Genomic DNA, 16,070 nt, shown 5'->3' with positions numbered 1-16,070 from the left:
ACCATATGAATGCCCTAAAAAGGGAGTCTATACTTTTTAAACCATTACTGGCTAATCCTGATTGGAGAGTTACGCAACACATAAAGTAGTTGTGGGGCCCAGATCATTTTAATAAGATTTGACCAGCCTACATCGGATAAGAAGAGTTTACTCCATGCCATGACTTTTCACTTTAAATGTATCCAGTAGGGGCTGTAAGTTGTAATGTAAGTAATCCTCAATATTGTGATGGACCCAAACTCTCAGGTATTTAAACTCAGAGCCTAGCACAGGGGGGCAACATTATATTTTGCGAGTCAAAGGGAAGTAAGAAAGATTTGTCCCAATTTATCCCAAATCCAGAAGAGGATCCAAATGTCATTATAGTGGACATAAGAGCAGACAGGGATGAGTGTCTCCCAGAAACAGTAGAGCGTCATCGGCATATAAAGCAAGCTTGTCCTCCCGGTCTCCCCTTCTAAAGCCAACAATGGGTGGCGACTGACGAATAATCTCAGCAAGAGACTCTACTGCAAAAGCGAAGGGGAGAGGGGACAACCCTGCTATGTGCCCCTGTGCAGAGAAAAGGAGGCAGACCGGGACCCATTAATCAGCATTGTAGTCTGGGGTGCAGAGTATAATAATTTCACCCTGCCTATAAATCTAGCCCCCGGACCAAAGAGGTCCAGTACCTTCTAAAGATAGGGCCACTCCACACTATCAAAACCTTTAGCCACTTCGAATGATAGAATGGCCCTATCTCCCATAATTGCTGATTCAAGAAAAGTCTATGTTGATGGCAGTTGAGCGAGTTGGTCGGGGTGCACCAATTGGCATAAGGCTAGGTTCACACCTATGCAGCTTGCGTTTGAGCCGTCTCTGCATTGCGTTTTGCGTTGCTTTTTGCATTTTTGCACCTGCGTTTTGTGTGTTTTTTTTTTTTTTTTCTTTTTTCTTGTTGCTAGGCAGATTCAAAATGCAAAATGCAGCAAAAATGCAATACATACTTTTCTGCAGCATTTCCATTGAAGTCTATAGAACCAAAAATGCTACTTTTTGCATTAAAAAAAGTCCCTGACCGGTTTCAAAAAACGCATCGGGTGAAAACGCAGAGATGTGAACCTGTCCCACAGGAAATCATGTTGAATGGACTGTACTGTGTTTCTGCAAAACGCTGCAGAAAATGCTTAGTTGTGAACCTGGGGTAAGTCTGTTAGCCAGTACCTTAGCCAGTAATTTAACACCAGAGTTTAAAAGAAAGATAAGACAATGGGATTCTGGAAGCAAGTTATCTTTTCCCGATTTAGGAAGAATGATAATGCCTGACATTTTATTACTCTTTTTGACTCTGTTGGGGGGATTTACTCCTACTTCCTGTCCCAGTGACACTCAGCACGTCTGTTCCTCTTCTCTGGGGTGCATTCTTTTTTTTTTTTAACCGTTAGTATCATCAGGAAGGAATCTGAGACAAGCGGGACAAAGACAACAAAAAACACTTAACAGCTCTGCCCCCCAATTCCCATCTCAACCTCCCCAGCCTCTCTGGTTTGGCTAAACCTACATAGAGCATTATAATTTGGGCGGCACAGTGGCTCTGGGCGGCACAGTGGCTTATTGGTTAGCACATCTGCCTTGCAGTAAATGGGTCATGGGTTCAATTCCCGACCATGGCGCCTCCTGCATGGGGTTTGCATGTTCTCCCAGTGTTTGCGTAGGTTTCCTCCGGGTGCTCCAGTTTCCTCCAACACTCCAAAGACATGCTAGAAGGTTAATTGGATCCTATCTAAATTAGCCCTAATATGTGTATATGAATGCGAGTTAGGGACCTTAGATTGTACGCCCCTTGAGGGTTAGGGACTGATGTGAATGTTCAATATATATATATGTGTAAAGCGCTGCGTAAATTGACAGCTCTATATATAAATCTGAAATAAATAAAATAAATAAATAATTTGGAGCACTGAGCTTGGGCATGATTATCCTCCACTACATCTAATTTAAGTAGGCCATACATTAGAGAATTTTCTTTCTGTACAAAACTGTGATTCTAAATCAGGCCAACAGTGCAGAGTTACTGACTAAGGCAAGCCATAGATGAATCGATTTTCTTTCCTTCCTCCATGGGTTGTAGGAAATTCTATTATTTGAATCCCCCATCAACAGAGTTATTGTTGATGGGGGAATCCCTCCTGCAAAGCTATTGTGTTCTGCTGGCGGGGAGCCTTCCCAATGATCACTCCTGGCATCTGTAGCCACCATCAGTGATCGAAAAAATAAAACCCAACAGGCTGGTTGTATTGAAGTTGATCGAAGGATTGACTTCAATACAGCCAGCCTGTCCATGGGTGAATCAAATCTTAGGGGGTCCTTGCTGAACTGGATGGTATTTGGTCCTTCTTTGACCGGCTTAAGTCTTACAAAATCAGATATGTGATACATTTTGTTTACACCATGGATGCTCAACCATAGTTGCGCAACAGCTGGAGGGCCACGGGTTGAGCACCCATGGTTTACACCATGGCCTATAACCAGCCTTTAACCCTTTTGCACCAGGAGTACGCAAATATTCAGCCTCTTGTTAGGTGGGCTTTGACGCAGAGAGGCTATATATTTGCGTGCCCAATGTAAATAGACCTGTGCCGAGAGCACGTGCCCTGTGCGCTCCCAACATAGTTACCGGCGTACTTTCGATTGGGAGCTTTTCGATCATGTGACCGCTGTGACAGACAATTACGGCAGTCACATGATCATAAATCCTGCCCTGCCTCCCAGCATCTAAAACCTCTTAAATGGCTGGGAGGTCCGGCATTAAGCAGTTAAATTACTCAGACCTATTTTAACCATTTAGTATTCATCTTTCAATAGAGTTTCTTTTTTTTAGTAGTTTGAAATCTCAGTATTTTAAGTATTTCAGGCTTTGAAAGAGACCCTACGCTGTTTTGTTGAATTAGCTTTTTTACTTATTTGCTTTTTTTTTTTATTGTATATTTTTTTCAGCTTAACTTATTATTTTTATATTTATAGGTCCCTGTCAACCAAACCCCTGCCACAATGATGGAGAGTGTCAAGTACTGTCCACTCGGAGAGGTGATACCTTTGCACAGTATGTCTGCAAATGTCATCCTGGCTCTGATGGAGAGCACTGTGAAAACAGTGAGTATGAATCCCAATTAACCTCTTCAATACCTGAACACTTTCACTCCCTTCCTGCCCAGGCCACTTTTTGGCTTTCAGCGCTGTTGCACTTTAAATGACAATTGCACGGTCATGCAACACTGTACCCAAATGAAATTTTTATCATTTCTTTTCACACAAATGATGCTTTTTTTTGGTGGTATTTAAAGGTCGATCTCTCAGTATGGAAGCTATTCAGAGATTTATTTGCATTGTCTGAATGAATACAAAGCATTCACTGACTGGACGAGATATGATAGAGGTGGGGAGGTTATGTCACACTCGCTTACCTCACTTTTGTGGCTCACAGGCAGCATATCATCTATACAGACGAATGATGCCACAACAAAATTAAACTGTAACAATTACAATAATGTGATGGTATGAAGGCAGCATTAGATGTTAGACTGAGGACATTAAAAGGTAGAGGTCAGCTGCAGAAGAAACTGATGCTTCCATTTTGGGCACTGGTGGGTTGAATATCTCATAGGGTTCCTTTTGTCTTTTATATACTTCCGTTGTGAGATTTTGCTCTAGTATGGCATCTGTGCTTTCTTAAAAGTCCATAATCTGTGTCAATCCTTTACAGTCCAATTTCCCAATTATGACCAATGCATTGGGGTAGTGTGACGTTACTATTCACCTTTGTCAGGGCAGACATAGCAGTTATGGTGGCAGCAGCTTGTCATTAACCAATTCAATCCCGGGCAATTTTACACCTTCCTGCCCAGGCCAGTTTTCAGGTTTCAGCGCTCTCACACTTTGAATGACAATTGCGCGGTCATACAACATTGTACCCAAACTAAAATTTTATAATTTTCTTCACACAACTAGAGCTTTCTTTTGGTGGTATTTAATCACCGCTGGGGTTTTTATTTTGTGCTAAATTAACAAAAAAAGACCAAAAATTTTGAAAAAAAAAAAGGTTTTCTTTGTTTCTGTTATAAAAGTTTGCAAATAAATAATTGTTCTTCATAAATTTAGGCCGAGATGTATTCTGCTACATGTCTTTGGTGAAAATTAACCCAAATTAGGATGTATTTTTTAGTTTGTAGGAAAGTTATAGAGTTCACAAACTATGGTATAGATCTGAATATTGATCAATCCTGAAGTACTGACGGCCAATCTAATTTCTTGAGGTCCAAGAATGTCAGAACAGTACAGATATCCCCCAAATGACTCCTTTTTGCAGAGTAGACAGTCCGACGTACTTCATAAGAGGCATGGCGAGTTTTTTGAAGGTGTCATTTTTTTGTCATTTTTTGGAAAATGAAAAAATAAAAAAAGAGTTTCACTATTTTTTTTTTACATACTGTCACCAGTGCAGTACAGCGTCATCATATAACTGGCATGGCAGTGATCAGGGACACTGGTGACAGTATGGGAAAAAAAAAATATTTTTTATTTTAATTTTTCTTTATTTTTTTTAAAGATTTTTCTTTTCATATTTCACTATGACCAAAGTAGTACAATGTTACCATAGTAACATTGTGCTACTTTGGGGAAGTGATCAGTATTATTATTATTATTTTTTTTTACACAATTTGCTAATAGCAAAGAATTACTTTGCAATAAGCAAGCATTTACCTGAATGACATCGATTCATTCAGGGTTTTTTTTTTTTTTTTTGTGCTTAGCTGTGATTTGGCCACAGCTAATCACATGACATGTGCATGTGATTAGCTGTGACCATTCACAGCTAGACACTAGTATACAATGGATGGCATGAATGAAGCCATCCATTGTATACAACTGTCATGTGACCTGCTGTGATTGGTCACAGCAGGTCACATGGTACCGGCAACGGGACCGATACTCAGATCTGTCATCGGCCGTGTCCGAGGTACACGGCCGGTGACAGATCGCGCCGCTGCGCGATACTTACCTGCTCTGTGCAATGGTTTTGCACAGAGCATCCCTGATCCTCCTCTTCTTGGGTCTCCCACCGGCACTCCTGGCACCCCCCGCCCCCCCCCCCTGCTGAGTGCCCCCATAGCAAGCCGCTTGCTCTGCAGGCCCCCTTGTGTGTGCTCATTCCCAAGCCCCGGTCCCTCCTCACTGGCTCCCTGTGTCAGTGGGGAGACAAAGACCTGGGAGAGCAGCTGCTCCTGTGCACATTACTGGATCAAAAACAGGCTCAGATGAGCATTGATTGGGGGGAGGGGGGCTGCAGTAGTAGCTGCATACTGAAGGCTTTTAACCTTCGTATATTATACATATGGATTTTAAAATGTCTGTAGGATTGATAAGATTTACAACCACTTTAAGGTAAAAGAACCTTCTGGGTGCAGCTCCCTTCTGCCCCCCTTATACTTACTTGAGCCCGATTTTGATCCAGTGATGTGCATTAGAGCCGAGGCTCTCCTGGGTCTCTCTTCTCATTTGTTCAAACAGCAGCGAGAGCCATTGGCTCCTGCTGCTGTCAATCACAGCAAGTAAGTCAATTAAGATAAAGTAGAGGCGGGGCCGAGCCACACTCTGTTTGTGAATGGACAGTGTCCATTCTCTGGAGTGCGGCTTGAGAGCGAACCTGCACGAGTACTCCAGAGGTTTGCTATTGGGACACTCAGCAGTGGGGATGAGCCAGGAGGGGGGCCTAAAAAGAGGAGGATCTGGGCTGTTCTGTGCAAAACCATTACACAGAGCAGGTAAGTATAACATGTATGTTATTTTGTATTGTTTTTTTTTTGTTTTTAAATTGCAACCTTTAGAATCACTTTAGGTACGCTTTCATGAAAATTTTGGGAACACAAAAATAAAACTTTCAGCGGCAATTGAGGTATTTTTCTGCTCTGCACTAATACATAAAATGTGGAACCTGTTTTAATTTGTATCTGTATTCTAGTTGCAATCAATCTCCTACATGAAACTCGTGCTTTGTATATTCCAAGCGTGTGGTATGAAAGTATTTTAGGATCTCAGACATAAACAAGCTGGGAAGTAAAACGTGAGCAAGTCTTTGGCTGTGTGACTCATGACTAAAATCTCTCCGGAAATATTTCCAGGCTGATTTTATAAGCAGTTTGTCTCCTCTGTGACTAAACACATAAGTAAAGAAATGAATGACTGATATGTTTGTATGACCTTGTTTGTCTTTACATACATTTCAAATATTATTTGTGTGATTGTATATATTTAAAAAGAATTCTGTAGATCATTCATGGTATTGGCGTGGAACACCCAGATAGACTAAACAGAATAGGATTCACTGGAGAGGACTGCAGTAACAGTTCTTAAAGTGTATCTGTGTTCAAAATCAGAGGTGTAACTAGAACCTTCAGCACCTAAGTGCAAGAAACCTTGAAGGGGCCCCCCTGACCCCCAGCTGGGGCCTTTTCCACAGATCCCAGGGCCTTTTACTCCCCTCACAGGGCCCTTTATTACTGTCCTGCAGCTGGAGCCTTTGACGTGTTCTTCTTGACGTGTTTAATTTAATTTTATTGCTTTTTACCATTTTGTATTATTATTATTATACAGTATTTATAAAGCGCCAATAGTTCGCTCAGTGCTGTACATTACAAAGGGGGACAGAACGTGACAGAACAATAACAATACAATGCAAAACATGAGGGGATTGAGGGCCCTGCTCTTTCGAGCTTACAATCTAGGAGGGAGGGGATGGTGGCACAGGAGGAGATAGCTGTGGGGGATGGAGTGGTAGGAAGAGTGGAGGAGGTCGGCAAGTTAGCAGAGGGTGGGGTAGGCTTCCCTGAAGAGATGGGTTTTCAGGGTGCGCCTAAAGGACAGGAGAGTAGGTGATAATCTGAAGGGTTGGGGCAGGGAGTTCCAGAGGATGGGTGACACCCTGGAGAAGTCCTGGAGGCGGGCATGGGAGGAGGAGACCAGGGAACTAGAGAGAAGGAGGTCTTGTGAGGAGCGGAGTGTGCGTGCTGGGTGGTACTTGGATATTAGGTCAGTGAAGTAGTTTGGGGCAGTGTGGTGGACGGCTTTGTACGTCAGTGTTAGGATTTTGAATTTGATCCGTTGCCCAATCGGAAGCCAGTGGAGGGATTGGCAGAGGGGGTGGCAGAAACGGAGCGGTTGGAAAGGTGAATGAGTCTGGAAGCCGTATTCAGGATGGACTGAAGCGTGGATAGCCAGCGGCGAGGCAGGCCAGTGAGGAGGGAGTTGCAGTAGTCGAGTCGTGATATGATGAGGGAGTGGATGAGCTGTTTAGTGGTTTCTGGGATTAGGAACGTGCGGATTTTGGCGATGTTGCTATTTTTGTTATTATTTCTTAGGAGCCCTGTTGGGGGGCTTTGGTGAGATAACAGGGGTCTTCACAGACCTCTTATGTTCCACTTTTGAGGCAGAGAATGGTGATTGAGGACACAGCCCTCAATCTCCGTCTCTGCAGCCTCAGCTGTACAGAATGAATGGACAGGAACAGCTCTGTACAGAGCTTCTTGTTCATTCACAAACTGAAGGATAGTGAACACAGTTTTCACAGAGGATCACACAGGAGCAGTAGGACCTGTCGAGGATGGCAGGGTTAGCATGTAAAGGAACCGATCCCCTCTGTTTTCTCCAGCAGGCACTGAAAGGCTGTAGGAGGAAAATGGAGAGCATTTATTCCTCTACATGCCACCCCTCTTATCCAGGTGTACAGTGGAACTGCTTTGCATGTAGGTACTCCCCTGATCAAATTGTAAATTGATATTTTTATTTACACATTGTATTTTAATTATTTCCTATTATGCTGAGAGATCTAAACATTTGTACACTTACTTTGTGAAGATCCTCACACATTTACTTTGTTGAATTCTCTGACCTGTAGTCCGTATGCTGTGTAAGTAGGCACTGCTGTGTCACACATTTCACAGAGCCTGTCTTCTGATTTACAGAGGTGCTGAGAGGAGTTGTTTCAGGTAGCTAGGATTTGAGCAGCAGTCCCTACCCGGCTCTTGTCCTGCTAGAACACTGTTCCTCCTGCTAAGGCTGAACCCTTTGCCATCTTGTGCCCCACTCCATGCCAGAGGCCTCCATGCAAAATCTTGGCAGTCGCATCACAAGGACATACATTCCGGAGTCACTTGACAGTAAACAGTCAATCACCTTTACTGGATGATCCACAGTAACCACATGTGAAAGCATATGCAGCACCTCAACAGCTATCTCCCTTATAGTCTCTCCTCTACCTGGAGTCATTAAAACTCACAGCACTGTGATCTCTGCAGTCACCACCTCCATAAGGACACCTCTACCAGGACCTTCCAGGGAAAGATCCTCATTTAGGGAACTCTTGACCTGGCCCTCAAGGCCTTTTGCAGTCCACCGTAGCCCCCCACCTCCATAAGAAACATACTTCAGATGGTTCTTCCTGAGTGCAGGTCTACTCCTCCTGTCCTCCTATGTCCAGCGCCGACAGATATGGGGTGTTTACCTCCAATGCCCCAAGTGTGTCTGTGCTCCTCCCTACCTGACCTATATGGGTGCTGACTCACCCATGACATCACTGCAGGAGGGCTCTACCTAAAAGAGGCCTAGCACCTGATGACACTATCTGCTGTAACCAGGCACTATCCTGGTACAGAGCCACCTAGTGGCCAAGTTGCTAACTGTACCGTCCTACAAGTACAGGAATCTCTATTTGCAGGCAGCAAAGCACCATGGGATATGTTGTCTTTAGAAATGTAAACCGTAGACGAGAAGCTTCAAAGCATGCAGGGAATCTAGGAAAGAGATGGCCAGCAGACAGGCAGCACTGAAAGGAGGTTTTTCAAGTAAGCTTACAGTGCTCAGCATACATGAGTACACCCTAACAGATTTGTCAGAAAACCTTTTACTTTCCTTTCAGAATCAACATTTTCTATGGGACTCTATACTACAAAATACTCCCACAAATGCGGGCCATTGATTGCAAACAAGATTTGTTAATTTGCACACACAAAAATGTATTACAAATTCATTCAAGACCATGTTGCAAAAATAAATACACCCCAGTGAAAGTTGTGGGAGCAAAGCTAAATTTTAGACAACAAAATCCTAATTAACAAGAATTCAACTACAGGTGAGTCTAATTATTCATTATTCCCTTCCCATTTTATGCTGTCTGCAATGGCACCACATGGAAGAGAAATGTCACAAGGCCTGAGAAGGAAAATAACTTCTTTACACAAGAAAGGTGAAGGCTACAAGATCGGCAAAGCTTTACTTATCAGATAGAAAAAATGTAGCAAAACTGATACAAAAATGTAACAAAGATAGAACTGCAACCATCTCAGAGAGATGTCCAGGCTGTCCACAGAAGTTATCACCTTGACAGGAGCGTCTTCTGATGAGAAGGGTTGAATAAAATCGCCATGCAAGTTCACTGCAGGTAGGTGAATAAGTAGAAAGCCAAACAGGGTGATTTTTTCCCGTGACACAATACGGCGTACACTGCAGAGGAATGGCATGCATGGGTATTGTCCACGAAGGAAGCCTTTCCTAAAGCCCATGTACAAAAAAACCCGCCTAGAATTTTCTAGGACTCATGCTGAAAAAGAAGACTACTGGGACTCTATACTCTGGAGTGATGAGACCAAGATAATTGTTTGTGGATCTGATGTCTTCAAAACTGTATGGCGTCGCAAAGGTGAGGAGTACAAAGGAAAATGCATGGTGCAAACAGTAAAACATGGTGGTGGCAGTGTCCTTCTGAATGCTGCTGGTGTTGGGGAGCTGCATTTTATTGATGGTATCATGAATTCACTGCTCTATATTGAAAGTGAAGATTCTACCATCACTCCGTTCCCTTGGTCGTCAGGCACCTGACAATGATCCAAAACACACATTCATGGCCACTGTTGCATTTCTGAAGAAGAACAGGGTGAACGTGATTCAGTGGCCAAGTATTCTCCTGAACTTAATCAAACAGCTATGCAGGATTCTGAAGAGACAAGTTGAGCATCACTCTCCATCCACCATCCAGGGTCTAAAAGAGGTCGTTCTTGAAGAATGGAAAAAGATTGATGTTGCAATATGTCGCCAACTTTTTCATTCCATTCCTAGAAGACTTGGTGCTGCTCTTACAAATCATGGAGGTCATACAAAATACTAGATGTTTTTGCATCAATTAATTTGAGTAAAACTGAAGATTTTGTAATCTAAGTTATATTAACTTTACTTTCATGTAATGAGCTAAACAAATGTTCTGTAAAACTCAGTTTTGTCACAATTTTGGAAATTGTGTTCACTGAGATATTGATTAAAATCTTGCTTTTCAAAATGAGCGTACTCATTTAAGCTGGGCAATTTATATTGGATTGTCAAAAAGAAATACTGAGTGCATTGTTATTACAATGCTGATGTTCTAAAATGAAAGCGTATGCAGTGACCATAGAGCATATTAGATATGTGAATATATTAACCTCTTCCTGACTGCCCTATAGCAGTACTGCTACAGGGCGGCAGGGATGCGCAACATCACGTGTGTATATATACGTGATTTTGTATTTCTGGGTAGGGGGCATGTGCTCCCTACCTGCGCTGCTATCTGCTCCTCCGCATGTCAATCACCGATTCTTGGCCGGGACTCGGTGATTGTCAGCAGAGTGGACAGGAGAGAGGTCTGTATGTAAACAATTTAGTTCTCTCAGCTGTCAACACGAACAGGCTGCTTTGTAGTGCTCTGCACAGTAAAACGCACACAGTTAACCTTTTGATCCCCGCAGATGTTAACCTCTTTCTGCTCAGTGTCATTAGTACAATGTCAGTGCTTTTTATTAGCACTGATTGATGTATTATTGTCATTAGGAATGTCAGTAGTAGTTAGTCAGTTCCCCCCCAGTGTCAGAATGCCCTCTGCATTCCCGCAATAAGTCGCTGATCGCCGCCATTACTACTAAAAATGAAAATTCTAGTATATATACTGCCATTTATAGACGCTATAACTTTCATGTAAACCAATTAATTTACATGTATTGGGATTTTTTTTTATTAAAGACACATAGCAGAATACATTTTGGCATACATTTATGATGAAATTTGATTTTTTTATTGGACATGTTAAATAGCAAAAAGTCCAAAATATTGTTTTTTTTTTTTGTTTTTTTAAATTGTCAGTCTTGTTTTGTTTATAGCACAAATAATAAAAAAAACGTACAGGTGATCAAATACCACTTAAAGAAAGCTCTATTTGTGGGGAAAAAAGGACATCAATTTCATCATTATGAAGTACATCATTATGTACAACGTTGCATGACCGTGCAATTGTCAGTTAAAGTAATGCAGCATTGTATCTTAAAAAATGGCCTGGTCAGGAGGGGGGGGGGGTAAATCCTCTGGAGGGCAAGTGGTTAAATTGCATTTATCATAAAATGCTGAGAAATCATTAGTAACTAGTGTGTTGTAGTGGCCGATGAATTCTTTCAGTTACTTATAGCAGAACTAAGCAGTTAAATGGTAAGCCCATCTTTTTATTGAAAAATGAAAAGAAGAGCTAACTCCAAATATCCTGGGCACCCCTCAGGACCCTGCTGCATATATCGGCCATGATGCCTCATGCTGTGAGTGTAGCGGTCCATACACCGCAAATTACAGCCACAGAGCGAGTATCCATCATAATTGTAGTCTTAGGCAGCTAATATAACAACTGCTTCTTTCAGCTAATAATTGCCACATAAGGTGTCCCTGGAAGTATTGCATGTCTGGAGATCAGAAAGATACAAGTAGGAAACTTGGGCTGGCGAGGTTATTCATGTGACAGACCTCATAAGCCCCCAAGAAAGGAATGTGCAGCCTCTTCAAACATAAACTCTTTGAGGCTTATTCCCGGAGCTGGTAATGACGTGAAATGATTACCGCATGTGCCCCGGGCCATGAGAGGACAATCTGATTGTACAAAACGTATGACTTGGACAATCCGCTTGAGATTAGAGAACACAGTCCCCAAGAAAGCAGACTGTTGTGCTTGAGACCTGCAGATTAATTCCTGAAATACCTCTGTGTTTATCATACATTGGAGGCTGATTATTGCTGCCCAGAATGCTTGCATAGTGGACTATTTTCTCTGTTTCCGTCTTATATTCTTCCGTAGGTGTAGTTGTTCCTTTGGTTTAAAAGAACAAAAAATCTGTGTTTTGGACACTTGCAAACATATAATATATTTCTCACATTTATTATAAACTAGGTAGAAGGATCTGAGTCTTATAAGAGCATTTTGTAGTGTAATCTTTGTGGTTGTACAGGATTATTCTTGCAATTCCTCATTCACACTGTTTTGCACTTACGCACATTTTTTTTGTATGTGTCACTTTTACTGTATAGGGCAGCCTATTGACGTGAATAGGCTGCCCTGTGCAATAAGTGCATGTGTGCGACGCAGTTTGAATAAACCTGTAAAATCGCAAATGTTATCTAACAGAATGTGTGACAAACAGGGCAAAATGCAAGTGTACAATCCAGATGCACACGTTCCTGCATTTAAAAATGTCTGTGTGTGCAAGTGGGGGCTGCAGCGACCGTCGGCTGGAACCGAACAAAATCAGGAAGGAAAAATGTCACCAGCACACCGAGGATCACCAATATGGGTCCAAAAGTTTTAATGAACGATCACATAGTTACAGCAAGGCAAAGTTTCGGAGTCTCGCAGGACCCCTTCATCAGGCATGTGACCCTTACATAGTTACAGCAATCAACGTTCGGAGTCTCGCAGGACCCCTTCATCCGCCATGGTCACATGCCTGATGAAGTGGTCCTGCGAGGCTCCGAAACGTTGCCTTGCTGTAACTATGTGATCGTTCATTGAAACCTTTGGACCCATATTGGTGATCCTCGGTGTGCTGGTGAAATTTTTCTTTACAAACAGGGTAAAGACGCTCATGCACCTTTTTTGTTTACAAACTATTTATTGTTGGGCAGATGTAAATTCAGCACACAGTGTCAGAACAGTGTACATACAGGAAAATACATTTAAGAGTACAAATACAAAATCATCAGGAAAAAAAAAAAAACTATTTAGAAGCACAATGAGAGTACTTCAAATGTTTGGATTGTAATAACCCCAAGTCCTACAGATAGGGTACAGGAGAAAGAAGTGTTAGAAAGCACACATCTGACACCAGGTAAAACAACAAAATTGTTACCGATCATGATGTTGGAACTCCTTTGGCAACCAAGATGGCCTGAATTCTCCTGGGAATTGACAAATATAAGTCTTGGATTGTGGATAATGGAATCTGATACCACTCTTCGTGCAAAAATTGTTCCAGTTGTCGCAGAGATGCCGGAGGTGTAAAACTACGACGCCAAGGGAAGTGCAAGACTTTATCTGCATACTCGTCAAACCATGATTTGACGCCAGCTGTGTGAATTGCAAAATTATAGTCTTGGTATATGGTGCAGTCTTCAGGGAAAGAGTGTCTGCACCATAGGGTGCACATGGTTGGCCAAAAATTGTACATAGTCATTGGCAGTGAGGTCCACCTTTCAAGGTGGTGATGGGGCCAGCAAGATATGGCTGCCCAAACCATGATTACACCACTACCATGCTTTACTGTTGACACAAGTCCTGGTCGTAAGCTTGGGATGATGTCTGCCACACGTAAACACATCTGGTGTTTGGGAACACTGTGAAGCTCGATTCATCAGACCATATTACAGGCTTCCATTATTTGACAGTCCACGATTTATGGGTGTTGCGCTACTCTCTCCTCTTCTGAGCACTAATATCGGACACTATTGGTTTGCTGCATTTGCAGCTTGCCTATGAATGTGTTTATGGAGTTCCCTCCGCACAGTTTTTGTGGACACCGGCTTTGGAAGACTGACATTGAGCTCTGCAGTCACTTTTGCAGCATTGTCCTGCACAACGTCCTTATTGTCTCCTTCACAGTCCTGCTCAATCTCCTTATTGTCCCCTTCGGTCAGTTGATCATGTTGACCGCACTTATGCTTATCAGACAATGTTTTCCCGGAAACTGTATATGCCGTCATAACCTTTGACACTGTGCCATGCAATACGGCTAATAAATTGGCAACTTCAGTCACAGAGGCACCAGCATAATAGAGAACCAACAATTTGCCCTTTTTGAAGCTTAGTAAGCTCTGACATGATTTCGTATTGCTAGCAGCAAATGATGAAAGTGAGGTTTCCCACCTGTTTGCTAGGTGTCTCATCATACAACGGAAGCAAAAAAATTTTCCTTCACTTGCAAATCCTATAGTATTTCCATATTTTTGCACAAACCCTGTATGTGATGGGTACATAGAGAGGGAAAAAAATTGAATTTCAGGTTAGAAGCATCTGACGGTGGGTAGTCTATGCAGCTCATTTAAGAGAGAATAAGTGCATTCTATCTTGTAAAGTATAAAGAGTCCTTTCCATTAACATGATGGCATCAATTCTGTATAGAACCGAAGATAGAGAGTCCACTGATGATTTCCAGTGTAGGGCAATAGCCCACAATGTTGCTGCACAGATGGTATGGATCAGCTTTTGTTTTCTATGCAATATCTCCAGAATAGAGGATCCCAAGAGGCATATAGGCATCGCTGGATTTAGGGGGAGTACATTATATTGCCAAGGCTATGTGTGCCATACCAGGGAAAGCTGTTCACAATCCCAGAATATATGCTTAGAGGATCCCTGAAGCAGGCATCCATGGAAGCATAGCCCCGAGACTGCAGGGTAGATAGCATGATGTTTAGAGGGGAATAATACCACTTAGTAGTTTGGAAGCAGTTCCTCTGACTGCAAGGGATTTGGTGCATTTGTGCAAATTATCCAGCATATAATCTGTCTTCAGCAGAAAATTGGATGGCGCTATCTGTTTCCCATTTAGTTGGACTACATTAGAAAAAAAAATTACAAACAGCAGTGTGGTAAAGGTCTGAAATAAGACCCTACCTCTAGGAGAGTCGCAGCAATTATGTTCAAACAATGTAATTGGTGAAGTAGGCGAGGGACCACAACAGGTAGTGTAGAAATGTCTGATTTGCAAATAACAGAAAAAGTCATAAATTTGGTTATTTTTTTTTTAGCGTATGTAGGTATGTATTTAAACGAGGTAAACCTTGCACCAACTTGGAAACGGTCTATTGTAAAAAAAAAAAAAAGGAATTGACTTGCAACCAAGAGAAATTTTCTGGCGAGGTAAAGGCCTGGAAGCTCATGCACCTTTTTGAGCTTTGTATGTCTTCTTTTCCATGTGTAAAACAAAATTCATTATTCTTGCTTGTGGCGATGGAAGTGACATTAACAATGCAGCACTAAATATCCATACTCACTAAAAATTATGTCACAGAATAAAATTAAATTCAAAAACACCAAATAAACATTTCAAATAAGATATTCCCAAGTATCCATATACAATGGATATAAACAGTCTGCACACCCCTGTTAAAATGTCAGGTTTCTGGGATGTAAAGGTAAATCATTTCAGAACTTTTTCCACCTTTTTAATGTGACCTATAAACTGTACAACTCAACTGAAATCTTAGGGGGAGTAAACCTAAAAAAAGCTAAATAATGTGGTTGCATAACTGTGCACACCCTCTTATAGCTGGGGATGTAGCTGTGTTCAGAATTAATCAATCACATTCAAAATCATGTTAAATAGGAGTCAGTACACACCTGCCATCATGGATGTCGCTCCATTTCCTCACATTGAACCTTTCCAAAACCGAGCTCCTAATTTTTCCCCCAGCCCGCGCCCCCCCTTATCCTCTCCAGCACGACCAACAACGCTACCATCAGTCCCACCCCACAAGCCAAAGTCCTAGGTGTCACTCTAGACTCAAACCTATCCTTACAACCCCATGTCCAATCGCTGGCAAACTCATGCAGGCTCCACCTCTGCAACATCTCCAAAATACGAACGTTCCTAACCCAAGACACTACTAAACAACTCATTCACTCCCTTATTATCTCACGTCTGGACTACTGCAACTCCCTCCTCACCGACCTACCTCATCACAGGCTATCCCCGCATCAT

General features: G+C 42.2%; 1 protein-coding gene across 2 annotated transcripts in view; it reads left to right on the top strand.

Moving 5' to 3' along the window:
• MFGE8 (milk fat globule EGF and factor V/VIII domain containing) overlaps positions 1–16,070 on the top strand; it is a 148,900-nt gene that overhangs the window by 64,344 nt on the left and 68,486 nt on the right. For both annotated transcript variants that reach the window (XM_089687672.1, XM_089687673.1), the window contains exon 3: positions 3,004–3,132. In XM_089687672.1, coding sequence (XP_089543798.1) covers positions 3,004–3,132 — 129 coding nt within the window. The remainder of the gene's footprint in view (positions 1–3,003; positions 3,133–16,070) is intronic.

The sequence above is a fragment of the Staurois parvus genome, unplaced genomic scaffold (genome assembly GCF_062004578.1).
Source record: "Staurois parvus isolate SC_StPar_1 unplaced genomic scaffold, SC_StPar_1.0 ptg000432l, whole genome shotgun sequence".
NCBI lineage: Eukaryota > Metazoa > Chordata > Amphibia > Anura > Ranidae > Staurois > Staurois parvus.
This window is presented reverse-complemented; position numbering and strand designations above follow the sequence as displayed.